General features: G+C 43.9%; 2 protein-coding genes across 5 annotated transcripts in view; one reads left to right on the plus strand and one right to left on the minus strand.

Moving 5' to 3' along the window:
• LOC114601559 (RH-like protein) overlaps positions 1 to 11,398 on the minus strand; it is a 23,307-nt gene extending 11,909 nt beyond the window's left edge. The window contains exons 1-5 of one of the 4 annotated variants that reach the window (XM_028738809.2): positions 11,183 to 11,398; positions 4,813 to 4,841; positions 4,370 to 4,556; positions 1,826 to 1,976; positions 379 to 526 (exon numbers count right to left, since the gene is read on the minus strand). In XM_028738809.2, the coding sequence (XP_028594642.2) occupies positions 379 to 526; positions 1,826 to 1,976; positions 4,370 to 4,556; positions 4,813 to 4,841; positions 11,183 to 11,292 (625 nt within the window). In that variant the 5' untranslated portion in view covers positions 11,293 to 11,398. Of the gene's footprint in view, positions 1 to 378; positions 527 to 1,825; positions 1,977 to 4,369; positions 4,557 to 4,812; positions 5,151 to 7,011; positions 7,199 to 11,182 lie in introns of those variants that run through there. The other 3 variants (XM_028738811.2, XM_028738810.2, XM_077931972.1) reach the window with 3 other exon arrangements.
• The window catches only part of MACO1 (macoilin 1), a 62,660-nt gene continuing 50,228 nt past the window's right edge, over positions 10,327 to 22,758 (plus strand). The window contains exon 1 of the mRNA XM_028738808.2: positions 10,327 to 10,697. Coding sequence (XP_028594641.2) covers positions 10,618 to 10,697 — 80 coding nt within the window. The 5' untranslated portion in view covers positions 10,327 to 10,617. The remainder of the gene's footprint in view (positions 10,698 to 22,758) is intronic.

Below are 22,758 nucleotides of genomic sequence, written 5' to 3' on the forward strand. Positions count from 1 at the left end.
TGCCATACATTTAATGCACCGCCCCCCAAATCCTGAGAACTGCAGCACCCTTAAACTACAGTTCTCAGGATTTTGGGGGGAGTTGGGATGTGCTTTGAATGCACTATAGGTGTGTATGCAGCCCGAGTTTCATTTAAGAACACTTGAAGTTGAGTCACCAGAACTATACACACACCAAATATTGTCAGATCTTTGTTGAAATCAAACTCAGAAGTCAAACGTCAGCTGCTGAATAATGTATCCTACTATGTCAAATGCCACATTTCAACATCAACATCCACTGGGGGAAATTTCTCAAAACGTATTTGTTTCAAGCTCCAGTAAAGAGATTTGTTTGACCTCCCACCCTGCCTTAGGACACTGATGAAAACAGCTTACCCAGCATTGCAAACACATCAGAGGCAGGCTTTGATCTTTCTTTCTCAACTTTTGGGTGCAGTGAGGAATTGTAGAGGAACCAGGAGACAGTGGAGCCAAAAAATGCCCCAAACAAATGAACATGCATCAAGCTGATGTGGCTCTTAATCTGTAGACCACAAAAAAAACAAAAAAACCAGTCACCATTTCATAGAGAGCCAGGGTGGAATGTATTCTGTGGGGAACTGGATGCTGGAATGGACAGGACTTTAATCTGATTCAGCACAGCTCTTCGGTTAATATATATTATGTGGGAACTGCAATAAAAATGTTGCAGCGTGCTCCTGCTCCATGTGCCTGCCAGCCAGCCATCTTTGCCCTCTCCCATATCCTATTCCTCTCTCTGGTTTTCTGTTTTCCACAAGAAAAAGACCCACTGAGGCTGCTCCACCCTCACTTTGCAGGGTATTCCCCCTCTAAAATTATTTTGACTTCTGCAAACTCTGGGTCCCCCCACCCCGGCAAATCTGCCTGGGCTGTGCTATTTTGCCTACCCACTCAGGGAACTGAGCTTAAAATTAATATACAAGATTAGACAATGGTGTGGAAGAGGGTTATCTTATCAGTGGCACAATAGCTAAACAGAATCTCCATAGTTCAGAGCAGGGGTCAGGAACCTCTGGCTCATGGGCCAATCTTGGCCCACCAGGGGAACCAATTTGGCCCATGAGGCCATTTCCCCAAAGCCACACCCCTGTCAATCAGCTAACATCACTCATAACTTCAGGTGATGGGTGAAAATGCAGGGTTCAATTCTGCTGGGAACTGGCACACACATCCAAGGCAAGCAACCCTGGATTGTTGGTTTTTTGGCAGGCTTCAGCTGTGAGAGGGCCTGCTCATGATGGGGAGAGGAGAAAGAAGCCCTTGCCAACCCCATACTTGGTGCTTGGGGAACGCTGCGCAAGGGATTTCGACAGGTGAGCAGGACGACCCACCTATCAATCATGTGGTGCCATAATGACATCATGTGATTGACAGGTGGGTTCCCCCTCCCCACTTGTCAAAGTTAGTCTATGGGGCGGAGCCAGATAAAGTTCCAGGGAAACAAGCCACTTGTTGCTGAGGGCTTCCCATTGGAGCTCCTTGCTGGCTGCTGGTGGGGTACAGGATGCTGGACTAGTTGGGCCTCTGGTCTGATCTAGCACCAAAGGTTGGTAATCAAAGCTACTAGAGGCCAGCAACCTTAAGTCTTATGACACAGAGAGCCACTCTTGAGAAAGGCTGCCTTGGCAACTAATGCCAATTAGGGAAGATGGCAAAACAAGGCAGCTGTGCTTGACCTTCAGATACCACAAAGGGACAGTTCCTGAGGAGGAAAGGCCGCTGGAAATGGGAAGCTGCCACAGAATCACCCACCCACCCACCCCACGCCTTGTCTCAGTAGCAAAGAGGTTTCTATACATACCCCCAGAACATCCACAATGATCCATCTGTTCCCAGCGAAAACAGCCACCTCCACCATAGCCATGCAGATTAACTGCATCAGGTTGGCTTTGCCGAGGATCGCGCCAGCTGAAATCAGCACTGCTGTAATACTCATAATGGCTGCCAAGATGCTTTGGGGAAAGAAAAAGGAGAAAGCAGTATTGTTTGTAGCATCGTTTTAGAGTGCTGAAGAAGCCCCCTCCTCCAGATTGGGAGACTGGGTGGTATCCACATACAGGATGTGCAGACAGTGTGGATATAGCCAACTAACTTGTTCCATCAGCGCAAGCATTTCCGATTGTGCATCAAAATTTCCCCCTCTCCCCTCCCCACGCTCCCCGAACCTCCACAAATCTCTAGAGGATTTCATGAACTCCCATAACAGATTTAGGGGGCATGTAGGGGGAGGAAGGGGGACGGGGTTCTCCTGCATGGAAGTTGTCATTGTTCTCTCTTCAAGCCCCTCCTGCTTCTAGGAAACAGTGGGGCAGGGGAAAGCAGGGATTTGACTGGCACACCCCACATCTGAGCAGCCTCTTCCTCCACTTCTGACAGCTCCTGTGCCCCCGTCTCTGCCTACTCCGACCCTTCCTCTTCCCCACTGCCCTGGTTCCTGCCTCACAGGTGGCACCAAACCCCTTAAATCTCTGTCCCTATCTCCTGGGTCAGTCTCCAGTCCCCTTGCCTCTGCCACACACTTGTCAGAGCCCTGACATGGCGTCTGGGATGACACACAAGAACGTCATCTAAAAGCAAAGCCAAGACTGCATTTTCTCCATAAGTAGGGCTTTAATTATATGGACATTTATGGCAACTTAATAAATTACCGTAGTTGATTAATCCACCAAATTTCATACGATTAATCAATATTTTTTATTATTCAGGTGACACCTGGTCAGGCAATCTAATTGTTTAACCCATCTGCAATAAAATAAAACAAAACTTACATAAAACTCTCTCTCTCTCTCTCTCTCTCTCTGTGTGTGTGTGTGTGTGTGTGTGTGTGTGTGTAGTATCCATAGCTGGGGAAATCTTTTACAAGTGATAGTTTGCTCCTCCTGTTTCCTAATTAGCTAGAAACCTCTGGATTCTGCCTCCCAGGCCAGGCCCTCTACTGTCTATTATTGCAAGGGTGAGGAAACTTTGGCCCTTCAGATGTTGGTGAACTACAATTCCCATCAGACCCGGCAAGCATGGTGAGGGATGAGGGGAGCTGTACTTGAGCAACATTTGGAGGGCCAAAGATTCCCCACCCCATAGCTATTGGGTTTAGCTAGCCCTCCACTGGGCCTGTGTATTGACTTAGGCTGCAGATGGTCCACAGTAAATTCTGAGGCGTTTCACAAGCCTGAAAAAATTCTGAGTATCCAGAAACTGCCAAGGGTGTAACTAGGGGTGGCGCCAAATCTTTTCCTAAATGCCTAAATTTCCTAAATCAGTGTCAGCAATGGATTCAGGGGAAATTGAATTGAAGGATGATCTGCATTACTGGCTGGATATTAATTTGATGGAATAAATTAATTTTAGATGACTTTATCTGGATATGATTTGGGGATAAAGAATCGGGTACTCGAAGGAAAATTTAATTGATTTGGAGCAAGCTCTGTTGGGTAATGAACTGAAGAGGAAATCATTCGGGTTGATCTGCTGGGTTGACTAACTGACAAATGTATCTGAGGTGATTTGGATGGAAAACTCATTATCTCGCCTTCTGCGACTTTTAAATTTTAAATTTTGCGTCTTTACATGTAAATTGGCATGTGCAAATCTTTCACAAATGTGTATCTATGAGACTATACTGCAAATCTTGCAAATACCAAACAATGCCCCTGAATAACTGGTTTTTATGCGTTGCTTGCGTTGGCCTGAATGTTGAAGAATCATTTCATTTAAAGAAAAAAACATACTGTCAGGGGCTGAGGCAGCTCTGACACACACCAATAGATTTATGCTACAGGTGCGATGAAAAGAGCTGCAGATGCCCTGACAATAAGGTATAATACGTTCACTAATCCACTCATCCACTCACTCAAACACTTATTTTCTAGCTTAGACTTTGCCAAACTGGCACCTTCCAGATGTTTTGGGATTCAAGTCGCATCAACCCCAGTCCCAAACATCTGGAGGGTACCAGGCTCATAAAGGCTGCTCTAGCTAATAAATGCAGATGTGTGTGGGTCAGTGTTTGGAGCACACCAGGAATGAAGACAAAGCACATTATTAAGAAAGGGAACAGGCTCATTCATTTTGAGTTCAGCCCCTTGATCGTTTTGGTTGCCCTCATAATAAACAGCTATGAGGATGGGAAGCCTAGTATTATTGGGCTAAAAGTGGGCACAGTTTGTTTGCTCTGTGAATGAGAGCGGGGAGGGAGGGAGGAGCAAGAAAGGGAATGAGAGAGAAGAGCAATATTTCTTGGTCTCCAGCTGCCCATGTTTCAAAGAAACCTGCTAAACTAAATCCATAAAGCCTCAGACATAGCAACCACTGGTCAAGGCAGGGCCCTGTAAAGCGCGTTATCTACCTTTGCAGATTTATCTTCACTTGCCCATCTGAGAAATGGAAAATGAAGCCGTTCACGATCAAAGCCCACTGCACTCCAAGGGCTGCAAGAAAAAGGCTGAATCCAGCGCTGCTGAAGCCGTATCTTCTCAGGAAGGCCAGGAGGAAGGCGAAGCCCAAGACCACTATGACGTTGACATCTTGAAATGCTGCGTGCAAGAGAGGCCATTATTCATTTGTTATTTACATTTGTTACTTTTTACATGCGAACATAAACACACTCCAGATGTAACTCATCAAATACTAACACTACTTAAAATAATGCAATCAACTTACTCTCATTTGGGGGAAATTGAGCCTCACCCTTGGAGACTCTCCCCAGCCACTTAAGTATTTGCTCAATTAACCTACTAATTAAACAGAATAACACCTGCAACCCTAATTTCAATTAAGAAGCAGGCTTACCTGGGTAGAGCGCAAGGTCTTCTTGAACACTTTGATGGTCATATGAAAAGAAAAAGAAAAATATAAGGATGAAAGCAGCTTCCAAAAAGAAAATGAGCCCAGGCAGGCGAATCCGGAGACTTGGAGGATACTGAGAACGCATCGTGTGTCCATGAACTACAGCATTTCAAAAGGGAAGCGGGTGTTAATTCCTTGAGTTAAAAGAGAGAAAGTAGCTGAGAAAGTCTGAATGTGATAGCCAGAAGGCATTAAGTCCTTATCTAATGCCGCCCAGGAGAGCAGGCCAGTCTTCTGTTGCTGGGTATTTTGACTCCTGTGGAGTTGCCTTGTGATCTGAGGTTGTGGGATAAGGCTGTGCTAGAATGAGGGCTCTTTTGAGTGGTCAGAATTATTCCAGAGGAGTTAACGACTAACTTAGGTTCATTAATTTCAGTGAGTCTGAGCAGGGCTAGCACTGAATACATCCTGAATAACTATTTGATATGGGAAAAACTTTCATGGCCCAGATGCATAGAGTGTGATGTTCAGTTTTCCAGTACAGTGGTACCTTGGTTTATGAACTTAATCCATTCTGGAAGTCCGTTTTTAAACCAAAGCAGTCTTAAACCAAGGCATGCTTTCCCATAGCAGCGGGGGGACTCGGTTTACAAATGGAACACACTCAACAGGAAGTGGAACATGTTGTGTTTCCAAGGCAAAGTTCACAAACCAAAACACCTACTTCTCGGTTTGCAGCGTTCTTAATCCAAGTTGTTCATAAACTAAGCTGTTCTTAAACCAAGGTACCACTGTAAAGAGAAAAGGTGTGTGTGTGTAAAGCTGGTGTTAAATTATAATGGAATAATAATACTGTAATAATAATAACAACAACAATAATTTATTACTCTGCCCATCTGACTGGGTTGCCTTTTGGTCAGCTTCCAACAGAATATAAAAAACATAACAAAACATCAGACATTAAAAACTTCCCAACGCAGGGCTGCCTTCAGAAAGTCGTATCATTGTTTATGTCTTTGACATCTGATGGGAGTCCAAAAGCACAAGCTTGCATCAAAATTGCATTGTCAGTCATTTGTGAATCGCTCTGAGATCTTTTGATGAAGGGCAATATATAAATATATTTTTTTTAAAAAAGGTTAGTGCAAGGATTTCTGCTTGTGTAGCAGAACTCCCCCCCCCCCCCATGAGCCCCTAAAACCTGCTCTGGGTGTTTCCCCAACCCTTTGAAGCAGATTTGGGGAAGCTGCTGAGCACATGCAGGCAGAAAAGAATTCCATTGCACAAATACTTGTGCTAATGGAATGGGGGCGTTAGATACTACCCACAATATGTGGTAATTGAACTGGACCTTTCATGTGCACAAAATGAGCTTTCATAGCAGCTGCAACTGTTGACAGCACAATCATCTTAGCATTGCTGAGTGAAGTGACAATTCAATTAAGATTGTAGGCACATGCAAGATGAGCACCCTGACCATTGATAACAGCAGTGATTTATGTCAGTAGAATCATCTTAGCATTCCTAAACAAATTAATACCTGTAGTGAGACTAGAAACCATTGTCTCTATTGAGAACGGAGTGAATATAATAGAAAGGTGAAGTAACAGGGGCACAATCCAGTGAGATGTTCTCTGGAGCAATCATGGGAAAATTGAAATGGGCAGCTTCCCATCTGCTACTGCCATAAGCCTGGGCCAAGAAACCAGCTGGATGGGTGGGGACTGGCACTATCAGTGGGCTCTGCTTTCTGAGGATTCTGTGTGCTGCCACAGGCCTTGGTATGGACCACTTTCATTCACTAATTTATTTATTTCAATTAGGGATCGGGGGAGAAATTTTGATTCAGTTCACAGTCACCCTTCGAAATTTGCACTTCTCATAATTTTGCAATGCTGCTATCCAGACAAGTAAAGTGCACCAAAAAGGTACTAGGGTAAAATGTGTATTAAAATGCATGTTAGTGAAAATAACATACACAATTGCAGCATATGATGGAGAATTGCTTTCAAAAATGTGTACATAAGGCAAAATTAGGGACGCGGGTGGCACTGTAGGTAAAACCTCAGTGCCTAGGACTTGCCGATTGTATGGTCGGCGGTTCAAATCCCTGTGGCGGGGTGAGCTCCCGTCGTTCAGTCCCAGCTCCTGTCCACCTAGCAGTTCAAAAGCACTCTTAAGTGCAAGTAGATAAATAGGTACCGCTTTATAGCGGGAAGGTAAACGGCGTTTCCGTGTGCTGCGCTGGTGCTGGCTCGCCAGCTGCAGCTTCATCACACTGGCCACGTGACCCGGAAGTGTCTTCGGACGGCGCCGGCTCACGGCCTCTAGAGCGAGATGAGCACGCAACCCTAGAGTCGGACACGACTGGCCCGTACGGGCAGGGGTACCTTTACCTTTAAGGCAAAATTGCGTACAAAAATATGCATATTAGAAATTCCCGCTAAGATGCTGAGTTTTCACAAGGATTTTACAAAAAATTGCAAATTGATGTGGAAATAATAATAATAATAATTTATTTATACCCCGTCCACCTGGCTGGGTTTCCCCAGCCACTCTGGGCGGCTTCCAACAGAATATTAAAAACACAATAAAACATCTAACATTAAAAGCTTCCCTAAACAGGGCTGCCTTCAGATGTCTTCTAAAAGTCAGATTTCCTTGACATCTGATGGGAGGGCATTCCACAAGGCGAGCGACACTACCAAGAAGGCCCTCTGCCCGGGTTCCCTGTAACCTCACTTTCACAGTGAGGAAACTGCCAGAAGGACCTCAGTGTCTGGGCTGAACGATGGGGATGGAGACGCTCCTTCAGGTATACCGGGCAGAGGCCGTGGAGAACTGAACTTGAGTTTGGAAAAATGAGAAACAGAAAAACCAAAATTCTCCCATCCCCAATGGAGGAAAAGTATTGTTGCACACCATCCCAATCTCCCGAGTGGTGCAAGATTCCAGGGGTTCCAGGCGCCTGTCCGGGGTTCGTGCTCTCTTTTGAATGAGGGACAGCAGAGACTGTGGTGTCTTTGTGATGTGTTGTTTATCTACACATATATACCACCTGAGCCTACAATGGAGGGGTTCACAGCTGATCTTGCTTCTCCTATAGCCACGGCCTTGGATTCCAGCAGAAATCTGGCATAGCCCTGTCTCCTAGCTGCACAGCCTGCTGGCTTCTACATTACCTACCACAACTCTGCCGTTGCATTTCTAACAACCAGAGTTTTGAGGTACATTCGTTATCTGACACAGAGCCACTTCCTTTGTTACCTTAATGGCTCATACTTAAGATGGTCATTACCTCACCAGGGAGCTAGCCTGGCTATTCCAGGAATTGCATTCACGCTGGATCTAAGACTTGGAAGGGGGCTCAAGCATACAGCCTACCCTCTGCAAACTCATAACAGTACAGTGGTGCCCCGCAAGACGAAATTAATTCGTTCCGCAATTTTTGTCGTCTAGCGAATTTTTCGTCTTGCGAAGCACGAAATCCCATAGGAATGCATTGAAAATCAATTAATGCGTTCCTATGGTCAAAAAAAGTCCAAACAAAGCCAAATTTGGTACAACAACAGTTTATTAACTGCTCTTTAAAGTCACACATACTGTAAAGAGCAGTTCAAAAATTGAAGGGAAAATAAATTAACTTTATAAACAAAACATGTCTTTGTTTTTAGACAAAGAAAACAAAGTCGCGAGACGTTTTCGTCTTGCGAAGCAAGCCCATAGGGGAAATTCGTCTTGCGAGGCAAATCGAAAACGGAAAAACCTTTCGTCTAGCGAGTTTTTTGTCTTGCGAGGCATTCGTCTTGCGAGGTACCACTGTATCCTTGTTTGAAGCAGAAACATTTCCATTTGTGTTATTGACTGTAAGCCACCTACAGACGCTGCGAGAAAAGCCTCCCGGCCACTAAATAAATATTTTCATGATAATTAGCTTGTTTCTATTTTGTCCATACACGGGTTACTTATTGATTACTTTTCTGTATCTCACTCTTCTTCAGTCATGGAACCCAAGGAAGCCTCTTATCTAGGCCTGGCTAGATTCAGACCTGAATTCCCTTAAAGCTGTTGTATCATTGGAAGGCCTTTTCTGTACTGACGCTGCCATAATCAGCAAGTGGCAGCCCCTTCCACAAGGAAATCAAACTGTATTGTTCTCCCCAAGTGCTTATAACATTCTTACAGGATGCAATCCTAGCACCATTCACCTGGGAATAAGCCCCATTGAATTCAATGGGACTTACTTTTTTTGTAAATGTGTTCAGGGTTGCAGTCTTAGTCTGGAGCTCCGTGGGCTATGAACTTCTTGGTTTTACTGTTGACTTATTACTGCTCTAACGATTGTTGTTGGCCACTTGGGGCAGCTCCATTTGCAGGAGGAAAGAGGAACATAAAAACTCATTAAAAAGATTAAACAAGGTGCCTTCCCATGATGCAGTTCTTCTCTTCTTTCGAAGACGCTGCCACGTCCTAGGCATGTCTACTCAGAGGCGAGCACTGCTGTATTTAATGGGACTGAAAAGCATGAATAGGCATGCAGCCTTGCCCCTGAGTAGACATGCACAGGATAGGATCGGGCTGTCAAGCTGCGATGCTTTATAATCGCTTTCACACGCAAGGCAAACTGCATGGGACTTACTTCAAAGCAAAAAAAACGCTCAGGGCCTGGGGCATAACAGCATTTTCTCAACTGGCAAAATATTTACCCACATAACAAAACCTGGCTGGTAACTAGGAATACACCCAGCTCCTCCCTTGGCAGAGAGCAGCAGCTACTGCTGCTACCTTAACAAATGCCTGTCAGGGAAGAAAGGTCTTCTTTGATTGGCCAAGACTCAGTTTCCCGTGTCACTTTACTTAGCCGTTACACCCAGTCTCACCTCTCGCATTCTCTATTGGTCCTCCTTAACACCATTTATTCAAGTCATAAATTTATTGGATACATAGCCTGTCAGTCAAGCTGGAGGGCGGGACTGTGAGCGAGCTGTGTTAGAATGCAGCGGGATCACCATTCTTTGCCTCTTTTTACCTTTGGTCCTTGGATTACGCGAGCCTTTTAGTCGGGGTTTTATTGGCCAATAGCCCCGCCAATCAAACCATAGGGGCCCGTACCTAAATGTCAAAGCTAAAGGCGGGATACAAAAAAGTTCCTTTCTTTCATTGGGGGATAGCTAGGCTGCTCCTCCTACTTTGGTACCAACTATTCAACGATTGGGTAGCCTCGCCATCAATTTAACAAATCCTTACTTTCACGGGCTGCTCTGGACGCCGTTCTCCCTGCTGGGCGGGACTCGTCATTCTAGAAAAGGGCGGGACCAGAAGCGTCGATCTCCTCATTGGTTCTGCCGCCCGCCTCTCTACCCTCTAGCCCCATGTTGATTGATTCGCTCGTCCGTCGACCTCATGTTATGCCTCCCGCCGATTGGCTTGTGCCTGAAAGGAGGCGGGGCAGGGCGCGGAGGCTGCGCGCGGGGACGCGGCGGCGGGGAGGGACAGATCTGAAATTATTTTTTATTTCTTTGTTTCCTAGTCGGGCGGGGGGAGAAAAAAAAAAGGAGAGAGAAAGAAAACGGGGACGGGGGGGAAAGGCGAGCCAAAAAAACACAAAAAAAACGCCAGACCCGGAGACCCGCTGAGACTCCCTCCGGCGGGTCCCTCGGACAGGCTTGGATGTTGTCGCTGTGACCCGGGCGGGGCAGGAGCGGAGAAGGCGGCGGCGGCGGCGACGGGGGGCAGCAGCAGCAGCAGCAGGCGCCACCACCACCGCCGGGCCAGGCCGGGTTGGGTCTCGCCGGGCCGGACGGGAGGATGAAGCGCCGGAGCGCCGACTGCAGCAAACTCCGGCGGCCGCTGAAGCGGAACCGCATCACTGAGGGCATCTACGGCAGGTATGGCCCGCACCTGCCTCGCCCCGCCCCGGCCTGTCAGTGGCATCGAGGGAGCCTCGCCGGTCCCTCCTTCCCTCCTTTTGGCTTTGAGGTGAAGCAGGGGAGGGGGCTCCTTCGCCGCCTCAGCCCCCGACGGGGCTTCCTCCTCCTCCTCTTCCTCCTCACACGGAGGGGGACAGGCGAGCTTGGCGGGACTCCCCTCATCCCCACAGAAACGCACACGCGCACCACTTTCACACGCCCCCCCTTCATTATCTCCTCCACACACCCCAATTGCTTCTCCCCTCATGCAGCCACTTCCCGCCCTTTGTCCGCCCTCAGGGCCCCGCTTCTTTGGCGCTCTGGGCCATTGTCTTCAGAAGAAGCAAAAGTAGCCCCCTCCCACGACGCCCGACACTTCTCTCTCCTCCCAACACCTCCCTTCAAAACGCTTTGGGGTAGCCCTGAGTGGGCCTTGTCTTCTCTCTCTCTCGCTTAATAGTTACCTCGGATCCCTCCTCAGCCTTGCTCTGAAGCAACGTCTCTCTCCCACGTTTCTGCCCCCCCCCCCACAGAGTCCGCTCAGACTTGGGGTTGGCACCGATCCTGCAGACATGCATTGGGGGCGCCTTCTTTCATTTTACTGCCTCTGTATGATGGCCCTTACTGCTCTTAAGTCAGGCTGCAGCACAATAGTGGGATGTGACCCATAAGTAGAAGACTGATGCTTAGGAGCCTTCTCTCCCCGCCCCCCCCCATGCCTCACATTAGGAACCCTTCCTCTAGAAACCTCCCTTTCCCTCTATACCAGATGTGGTGAGCCCTACAACTTGCATCATCCCTGACCATTGGCCAAGCTTGCTGGGCCAAAAGTTCCCCACACTTTGTCTATACTCACATCTACACTGACAACTCTTGCTTTGAGGCTTTCACTGGGGCAATCTCTGTTGACAGATTTCCCATCCCATTACTCTCTTGTGAAGCCACAACCTAGCCCCCACCCCAGTGTGCAAACACACACACAGGCTACTTGTTCTTACACTTTATCTTCCCATGTATCCGTTGGAACGTCTCCAAATCATTGCTGATAATTATTGTATTTTTAATGCTGCAACAAAGACGGGACAAACTATTTAGTAACACACACACAAATGCTTTGTGGCCTCAGAAGCTTCACTTCTGGCTCAATTTCCACCTCCCCCAAGATAGTTGTCTTTAGAACTTGGTTCCCCTTCTCCCAATTGTGGGAAGCTTTCTTCTGTGATCTCTCTAACAACACACATACCCTTTCTCTTTTTAAGAGGCTTAAGTGAATGATGCTCTGCATTCTATTGAAATATCCCCCCCCCTTCCCTGAAACCACCCCTCCTCTTTAGTTGCCATTTCTTCCGCGCCCCACAACTCTTGCAATTTAAGTGTTTCTAGATACAGTACCAGACAGATCGCCCCCCTCTAATCCCTTTCTCTTAACCCGTTCCATACAACCTTCCCTACAATGCTAGTGCTCTTCCAGTCATTTTGCTCCCACACCTTCATTTGATGTTCTCACCCCAGTTGTGGTTTCAGTTACATTGACTACCCTACACTTAGTGGCCTCCATTCACTGTTTTTCTCCACATACCTTTCCCTAGAATTCAATCACACCCATCAGTTGGGCACCCACAACCCTGACTATTCTTGCCCTTAAGAGTTTCCTCATTTATATTTTACTTTGAAGTCACACTTTCCATAGAGTGGTAGTCCTGTTTGCTCTCAGTTTTGTCACTCATGCTACTCTAGATTGGTGCTGTATTCTGAAGCCCCACCCCACTTCAGTTGTGTGGCCTTCCACCTACCCTTCAACTACCACTGCCCTTAACTCAAAGGTCCTTTAGGCTTCCACTATTATTTTCCCTCCTTTGTATTTCTATTGATATATTTGTCAGACTGCAGTTCATTTGCCATCCTCTTCAGTGATTGTCATACTTCTATTCCTGCTTGTCCCATCCAATCAAACTTCCTACCACAGTGCTCAACCCTGCCCTGCATTGACAGCCCTCCTCTTAAGAGTCTACCCCACACAGATTGATATACCTTTCCCTAGGATCCCCTCACACAATGCACTGTATCCTAGACACATACTGACAATTCTTGCTGTTAAGAGTCATCCACCCACTGTGTCCTTGTCCTCACTGACAGAGATCCCACTTACCCCATACTCATTTGAGCCACTTTTACAGTGACAGGCCTGACTCTCAAACCCTGCCCTCGCAAATTCTGCTGAAGACCCCCATTCCACTGGCTATGCACTTGCACATTGATAGTCCTACCCTTAAGTGTTCTCCACCTTCTGTGCCATGACAGACCCACAACTTCCCCATTCATTATGCTTCCCCTACCCAGACCAAGCCAGTGTGTCCAGCGGTCAGGGATGACATGAGTTGTAGTCCAACAATATCTGGAGGGCCACAGATTCCCCATGTGCTCCAAAGGACACCCCCCCCCCCACGCACATATCTTCCTCTAACACACCTTTCACAGCAATGAGGAAGGCCCTCCAGAAACTGGCAGTCCTCTTTTACCCCACACCAGATAGGCTCTCAGATTCTCCCTTGCATTTGTTTTTATTGCCACAATTTCTTCCCATGTCCCTAACTACCTTCCCACTGTGCCCTCTTATTGAATATATGCTGAATACTCCCACAAGTATGTGATCAAAACATGTTTTTTAACACTGAAGCCCCTTCCTGCCCCTTAGGACTTCCAAACAGTCTTTCAAATGACTGACTTCTTCTCCTTGTGATGTCTCTTCTTAGGCCACTATCCCTTTTTCATTTAAACTTTTCTGTGCTCATCTTAATGTTTCTCTCAGTCCCGTCACGCTATGCTATATTATATCGCTTCATGAATGAAAAGTTTGCCTGATATGTTCTTGCCTGCTTTACGAATACTCATATCTATTCAGGAGATGCTCTGATTCACACCTCCTTCCCAAGTTGTGTTATTTCACTTTCTTTTTGTGTCGTCTTCCGTTTTTGTATGGTGACTTATTTTTAAAGCTGTGTCAGAGTGAAAGGCAATGATGAAGATATTGTTCATATTCTCTGGTGAGTGGGTCTCAGGATTTTCCATGGCTATTTCCCATCTGCTATTAAATAGGTCTTGGGGAGCTTCTTTTTTAAGTTAGAGAAATGACTGTTGGCTAGAGCCATCTCTATTTACCTTGCTCTATTTACTTCTTACAGCCAGGACTCACAGTTTCTGGTTCATCAGGTGTTAAAATTATGCACAACTTGCAGAAGTGCTGTTATGCTGTCAGTTTGTACAATTACAAGGGGCCTAATAGATGTGAGATTTTGGCAGACAAAATTGCAGTTGTCATTGACAAAGCCTAAGAAACTATGTTTTTATTGAGACTTGGAAAAGAGACCAAGCAAAACTTCAGCTTAATACCCAATGTTATGCAGTGTATGACTTCTGCCTTCACAGTAGCCACTGACTTAACCACATGGGCATAGCTGTTCCCCCAAATCAATAAAAATAAGTTAAAATACATAACAAACTAAGGTTCTGCCCCCCTAACAAAAGGCCTACCCCCCCATACAAAAATCCTGGATACGTCCATAAATGGCCATCTTAAAGAATACCGTAAATTGGGACAAGACTAAACCATGAGAAATTGGTTTTCCTCAAAGACTTTGCCCAATTGAAGTCACAATTTTGTTATAAAAAGATAGCATAAGTGATTGCTTAAGAACATTAATTACTTTAATACATGTGTATACAGCTTTACACACAAACATCAGAACAGTGCTTCTCTGTTACTTTGCTTACTGTACAGCAAGCAGCAGGATTTTATCAGAGGTGGGGTTTGGGCCTCCCGACAATTTAATGTTAATTTACCTGTGTGTAGAAATAGCCACTGAAGTGTAAATTCTCTTTGTTAGCTATGAGTATTACAAGCTGTCCCATTTGAGCTCAAGCTTATGTAGATCAGCTTTCCTCAACTTTATGCCCTCCAGAAGTCTTGGGCTACAAAACATTGTTTTGCTATCTTCAACTGATGGAAGTTGGAGTCTCAGAACATCTGGAGGGGATGGCAGTGGAAGATGGTTACATGTTTTAAAAATAATGGAAGGAAAAGACCAAGGAGACTTTGTCCTTTGCACACGCTAGGGAATAACACAGCAAAAGCCAGTGCTGATCACATATGTACTACAGAGGGTTGTGTAAGCCATAGGAGCATGGCCCCTGCTCTCCGTGTGTGGTGGTGTGGCTTCAGCTTTGTGGATCCTGCTTTGCAAGGTCACAGCAGTTTATTTTAATTTAGCAGTTATGCCCTTTCTGCAAATATGAGGCTAATACAGTCAACTTGCCTGTTGAACATGTGTAAGCTGGTCAGCATGTGCTACAGACATTTGGTTAATTTATTAAGCAGATTAATTTGTGACTTTAGCCTTTTTCCTGCATTTCTTAAATCCTAATGCATCAGAATATATTCCTTGTGTTTTATTTTCCCCTGCCAATAGCAAAATAGGTTTGTTGGCTTTATTTTGAATATTCCTGCAGAGATGTTGGGGGTGGATGAACACAGCACAGTTGCCTGAGGGTGAAAGGAAAAGACTCCCAGGCCCAAAGAGGATCTGATAAAGTGTGTCAGAAAGACAAAATGCTGTTGATTAGTAGGTCACTTGAGGAAAGTGTTGCAGGTCTGTATTACATTGTCAGACTTGCCTGTTCACATTGATGTTTGTGATAAACAGTAGCATGTTGAATAAGCTATCAGCTTTCTCTGTCGTCATATTTCTAGAGTAGATTGCACTGGCTTCCAGCTGAGGTGGATGCATAATATCTCTGCCTGTGTGAGGTTTGGTATAAAGCAGCTAATGCTAAAGGATTGTGAGAAGTGGTTGCTTATTAGTAACTACCAATTAGGAGATATATTCACTTACAGTATTTCAGGTTGTGAAAGAGAAACATAAGATTCTGTAAGGATTTCCAAAAATAATTACCCTTTTCCAATTATTAGAATTATTAATGTCCACACCCCTGTAAATTTGAATGCTTGTTGCTAGTTGACTTTTTCATTTCTAGGAATGGTGGTTTTTTGTTTTTGTGTTTTACTTTTAACAAAAGCTCTTGCTTGATTTTTTGGGGGGGTGTGTGAAAGATTGGTGGTGTTTCTAGAACACTCAAAATCTAAAATTTAGCAGGATTGAGCTTTCTATCCAGAGGATGCTTCTGTTGTGCTCCTGATGCTGGACCTTGGGGTCCCTTCCAACTCTACAATTCTATGATTCTGTGATTCATTGAACTCAAGGGGATGTACAGAGACTGTGGGTAATTCATCTTATCCTCAAAGCAGTGCTGTGAAGTAGATTAGGCTGGGCGAGAGTGACTGCTCCAAGGTTACACAGTGAGCTTTATGGTAAAGTTGAGTTTTGAACTTTGATCTTGCTGGCCATAACCAATTCTCTAACCACTTGTATATCTTACCAAAGTTCCCAGTTCAAATGTTACTTCAGATATAAACTGAAAGGGTGGCTGTAGGCAAGCTGCTCTTCTCAGCTGCAGTAGGGGATATACTGACATGCTTTAAAGAGCTGTTGTAAAGCTTCATGTGTAAATGTATGTGGAGGACTTTGAATGCTTTTAAAACATTACATAAATGCTAAGTATCATTACTAAAAATATTATTTCTACAACAGCCAGTTCTAGAGCTGGATTTATTATTATTTAGTATTATTATTATTTAGTATTGTGCTGGTATCCATTAATTTGAAAAGTTTAGACATCTATGCTGAGCTGGTGAATATTCATTTAAAGTCTGGGATTCAAGGAACTATTTAAGTTCATCAGAGGACATTTTCTAGGTGTTGTTTACACACACACACACACACACACACACACACACACACAAAGTCCCTGCCCACATGTTTGCAACCTAATAGACACAATGCGGAAGGGAAAATGATAGGGTGGGATAACAAAAATAAGGAAAGTAGGCACCTGTTCTTACATAATTGATAAAATGACCGGATGGGATGGTCATTGTTTGGGGAGGGGAAGAGTCAAGTGGTAATTGCTCCAAGCCAAGCTGATGAAGTACCCTGTGTCTTCTCACCTGGCCTTCTACTGCAGCTATGTAAATGCGCCCAGTATAATTTTCGAGTTAAATAGCTGATATCTTCCCTCTCTTAAGAGTTTCACCAACTTCTCTCAACTTCCAAAATATTCTGCTATGTGGTCCACCCAGTAGGGTGGGGGTGGGTCTGCTGCTCAAGAAAAACAAGTCTAAACAAATCCCATGGTCTCATGGGACTAGTTGTGCAGGTTTACATCTGAAATATTTTTCTGCAATATTGCTCCTTTTGGGAAAGCAAAGCAACAAAAATGCAGGAGGTTGCAAAAGAAACGAGGGGGGGGGGAATCCTGTGCAGGTGATATTTAAAGAAAGAAATTGTACTGTCTTTCAAGTGTTCTTTACTTTGAATACACTGTACATTCATTTGATCGCTTTTTGCGTCAAGAAGCATGTGTGGGTGAGACTTGCAGTATCAAAGTGGGAAGGTAGTACACTATTCTTTTTTTGAGGTGTGGGATATCCTTTCAGCAAGCAATCCCTAGCATATTGTAAGGCTTGCTCCAAACTTGGTCTAAAATGATTATGTAGTTATTTATAAGTTGACCCTGTGCTCCAAGGCAATGTACAATGTTTAGAAATTGAAAACAATAATCCAGATTTATTGGCAAGTTTTATTACATTTTTTTTTAAAAAAAATCAGTGTTTCAAAATTGCATTCTAGATGTCAGAGACACATTGTTTGTGTTCTGAAATAGCAAAATAACATGACATTGATCATGCTGTATCAAGAGTATTTAAATCCAAGTTTTTTTATTTTAAGAATTGAATTTTCAATGCTTCCTTAAGTGGTGGATCATTAAGTGATTTCTTAGGCATTCTTGAGCCTGCTGGTCAAAATGGAGTTCTGCTGGTGGTGATGGTGGACTCGGAATTCCTTAGCAAAAGCAAAGTAAAGGAATATTGAATTCAGTTGTATGACTAAAACATTCTTGAAGGAGAATTTTAGATGTTCAGAAAGAGCTGAAAAGCAGATTGTTGAAAATCACGGGCCGTGATAATCTGTTGGTTCTATTTATAGTACACTTGGGATCTGTAGATGCAGTAGGTAGGAGCAAATACATATAAAACAGATATTTCTTTTTATGGTGAACACTAATGTACTGAAATTCCTGCATGGGTTTCTTCAGTGCAGTGTGTAGATTACAGTTCATTAATGGGCATTTTGTGCTTAGGAATCTTTTTTCTGTACTGTAGCCTGAATATCTTTGTCTAAATCAGGGCAGCCTGGATCCATTTTCAGGCCCCAGCACTGTCTAAGCTCAGTGCAGCACACATTAGAGTATAGTGTCATTTCGGAGCCACCCCACCCCTCAGTCTTCTGAGTTCTAAGGGAGGGATGCCCCAGTGACTTCTGTGACACAAGATGGAGACCTCCATTCAGTGTTTGGGAGACTAATGTATGCCTGACCAGCTTAGACGCAGAGCCTTGTGCGCAGCTATTGGCACTTCACATATTGCTGCTGGCCTGGGCAGTACCACATTGCCCATCTGTGACTTGGCATATGCTGGATGGCTGGATGCAGTACTGTTGGCCATCTCTTATCTAAATCCTGTTTAGAAACTCACATTTGTCTGTAGATTTGTTGTTGGAGCCATTGTGCATTGGGCTCCTGTTCTTGACGTGTTTTACCTTTAGCATTTAAAAATTCATTTTCCTACTCTTTCTAAAATATTCAGTTTCTTTTCCTTTTTCGATAGCAAAAACATTTTGAGAGTATTTTAGTTGAGAAGTGAAATGCTTCAGAAATTGCAAAATACTCTGTTTGCATAGCCACTAAAATTTCTGATCAGTTTTTAGAAGACCCTTATAAATCATGAATTTCATCTTAAGTTTTCTGTTTCAGGAAGGGATTGTAATGGAATGCCAGAATTCTTCTTGTCATTTCCCAATGTGCCAGCTCTATGTATGTCCCCAGTACTGATGAATCATGCTGATTTTAGGGCTTGTTTTACCTGGACTGTAACTTTTATTTCCTATTTGTCATTTCATTTCTTACTGACAGTTTCTACAAGCATGCCTCTTTGGCAGACTGTAAATGCCGTTTGAGAAAGAAGAAGCGTGTGCTAATGAGGATTAGCCTCTTTGATGCATATCAAAGATGCTTTTTCTTATTTTTTTTAAAAATGCTCTTCCTCTTCTGTCCTTTCTTATATCACCTATCCTGACTCTATAATCAGTAGGTCATGACATGAGAGGGATGCTGCATGTAATCACATTAGTCATGGTCTGCACACTTTCAAGTTAGGGTATTTTCTTGATCTGCCTTAAAGTAGCAGCAATCTTTATATAGTAGTATCACAGTTGTACATGAAATGCGGACTGCACAGTAGGGGAGCTACTTTGCTGAACTGTGTGGTAAAAGAGAGAAGGGGATGTTTTTCTTCCTCGTCACATCTGGACTCATGCCTATAAGAGTCTTTATCTAATTCTTTGGACAGCTCAGTCCTAAGGGACCACTTCAGTCATAGCACAGTGAACAAGGGGTATTAGTACAGTGGATCATAGGACTGGCTGGGAGAGAGCTGACCAAGATTCACAACAATTTCCCAACAGAATTTAGAAAAACAACAACATGTTCCTATACTGTATTTTTCTTCAACTTGTATGCAGACATAATGATAATAGAAAGGCAAGTAAAAACTCTGGGTTGTAGCCAACTAAGCTTTATTCAGAGTAGAGTAAACCCATTGAAATTAATGGACCTAATGGTGTTTCTGGCTTCAGTGGCAAGGCACTTAAAACATCAGTGCTCAGCAGGGGCGTAGGAAGGGGGGCAGTGGGGGCAGACAGTCCTGGGTGCAGTCACTGAGGGGGGTGACATTCAGCACACCCATGTCTCCCAAGCCTACCCCAAACCGAATGTCCGCCATGGGTGGCACGATCCGCCCCCGTGGGTGGCTCGCTCCGGCCCTGGCTGCAGGGCGCACGCACTGTTCTGGGCACCCGAGTGGCTATCCCGTGCCTGGGAGGGCACTCTCCACGCCACGCCTCCCTCGGGAGCATGCCCACCCTGGGCAGCGCAGGCATATGCTCCGCCTCTGATGCTCAGGACTTCAGTAAAGAACCATTTTTGCAGTGATATTTACAGTTAGTTCAATTTAGTTGTATTAAAGTCATATACTTAATTCCCTTTTCCTTGTCCACTAAGTGACTGCTCCCAGGGCTGAACTCCCTTCGATGGAGGCATTCTTTTCTTGAAAACATCCGAAGTGTCAAGACACACTGTGGTGGTGCTGTTGCTGCCACCATAAATAACAGCAGCCCCCCTCCCTTCTAAAGGCTCTGCTGGTTTATGGTATGTAATATTCAAATTTTGGAATAGAATTGAACCTAAATTCAAAACAAAACAAAACAAAAAGCCAATAGACAAAGCTTATATTATGGAGTCTTTCAAAGGGATAGCCTGGAATGGTTATGAAGTTAGTTCTTATAATTCTCTTTTCTCTTTTTTTTTTTAAGAGGAAGAAGATGGATGGTGTGTATATTTTCAGTGGGTGCTCTAAAACAGGTATCTTCAACTTTTTGAGATGAGCACTCAAACATGCATTTGGGGTTCTATTTATTACCATATATTTGCATGGTAGTGGTCTTGTTGCGACCCACCTTGGTACAGCTGCTAGTGGGTCCTACTAGTGGGTCGTGAACCACCAGTTGAATACCAGTAGTCTAAAGCAACTATAAATGAGCTGATTTCTTACAGAGTTGAAGTTTACAAGGCCTTGTCCTAGAAGCCTGCATTATATTCCATCTTACTGTGTCAGTCCTGCTGTAGTGTGGAAGGCTGGGAGTCCATCTTCTTGTGTAACCTGCCCATGATTGCTTAAAGCACACTTGTGTGGTCCTCTGTGGTGTCTCCTTGTCTAAAGAGTTATCTTCCAGCAACATTGCTAAAAGCACCATTCAGCCCCAATTAGGAGGGGTTCACATTCAGAAAAATATATACCATATTGGCCCAAATATAAGCTGCACCCGAATATAAGCCACATGTTTAAAATTCATGGGGGGGGGGGAGAGAATACCCGGATATAAGCCACTCCCTTAAAATTACATAGGCACTCAAACCTGTTTCGTTTTACCATATGTCTGTTTCAGCAGCGATATCATAAAAGCCCATTTTTGTAAGGTGGTGAATTTAAGCCACACTCTAACTTTTTACGGTTGGAATTTGGGGGGAAAAGTGAGGCTTATATTCAGGCCAATACGGTAATATAATTCTCTGCACTGTTTCAGAATGCAAACATTAGAAATGCATGGATGAATAACCCAGCAAGAAGAGTTTGAACCTAGCTGCCTCTCTCTGAAGCTAGTCTTCTCTGTATTTGAGTTTTCAAAACTTGCAGTTCTTTAGCTATATGAGCTCTAAAATGTACAAATGCCAGCATTACTGCACTAAATATCCTTTCTGAACAGACGATAGATAATTTTGGAATGGTTGCCTGAAAACAGACTAGTATTATTGATCCTGCTTTCCCAGTATTATGTACAGTTGTGTTACCGTGTAGGCTTACATTGAATTTAGGATGATAAAGAATTGCCCCTCAGTAAGGTCGGGCAGAGAACATTTACAAAAACTTACTTACCTCCTCTTTTCTTAGGCACAGACTAGCAAATATAAGGAGGAGTTTTAACTAAATGCTCATAGACCGTGACATCATATTGCTCTGATATGAGGCAACTGCCTGTTTTTTTTAAAACATCAGTCTTTCTCTAGAATATTTGGGGTTGCCAAATATTAATTATTTCCCTTTGGCATTTTTGCTGGAACTTCCCTACCCCCATTTCCCCATCTAGTTAGTTAAGAAATTGGCACGTGCTACTTTCTAATTGCTTGTTGTCATATCTCTCATATGTAAAGAGTGGTGCTTGCTGCCAAAGCTGTGTGTTTACAATCTTTCAGTCATCTTGAGTTGATTGGGCTTTTCTGTTTTTTCTCCTTCTCGTTTGCCTGTATTAAAAGTCTTTATCTCAAAGTGACATTCTTCAATTTGATATGTTCTCTCCTTTTATTCTTTGCACTCTTAATTTGTAGCTGATTATTTTTTGTTAAAAATAGCCTTTGACGTCTCTATTCCTTGACACCACCTGTAATAAAGCCTTCATTTCATTGTTGATGCAGCTCTTTGTAACATTGCATAGCTTTGATAGCACTTAATGCCAATCTTCTTGAGGTTTAGTTTTGAGAGGAGTTTGAAATTAAACTGGTAGATTTTTATTTCCATTTTTATGTATTCTTCCTCTGTTAAAAACATCAAGAGAGTTTTGTGGAAATTTAAAGACTAGCAAATTTATTATGGCATAAGCTTTTGTGGACTACAGTCCACTTCATCAGTTGCATGTGTATATCTATCTATCTATCTATCTATCTATCTATCTATCTATCTACACATTTGTTTGGAGGGTGGGGATTATAAACAGTGAATGAATACGGGAAAGAATGAGTTCAGAGGGAAATGAAATGGAGAAAAGTACAGTGACAAGTTGCTAATTAAAGATGGTAGTTAACAAAATGGTTCTTGATAACAAAGACATTCTGGCATTGGAATATCAATTAACACATATAATGTGCTAAACATTATTTGTCTCTGTTCAGTCCACAAGTGAATCTGTTGAATTATAGTAATTTAGCATTTTTTAATATTGCTTTGTTCCAGAATGGCCACTAAGGTCACATATACAGAGTCACTTTCATCATAGTGTACCCTGACACTCCATGCTTGCTTTTTAACACACCATGGATTCCATGCTGTTGTCATATCCATCTGCAATGATTTCTTTATACTGGGCTTGCCAACATGGTGCCCTCCAGATTTTTGGACTATTGCTCCTGCAATCCCTAGCTGTCGACCATGCTAGTTTAGGATGCTGAGCATTGTAATCCACATCATCTGGTGGGTACCACATTGACAACCCTTGCTTTATACAAACCATGCTCTCAGATGCTTGAGTTTATCCTATTC

The sequence above is a fragment of the Podarcis muralis genome, chromosome 7 (genome assembly GCF_964188315.1).
Source record: "Podarcis muralis chromosome 7, rPodMur119.hap1.1, whole genome shotgun sequence".
In the NCBI taxonomy this organism is placed as follows: Eukaryota; Metazoa; Chordata; class Lepidosauria; order Squamata; family Lacertidae; genus Podarcis; species Podarcis muralis.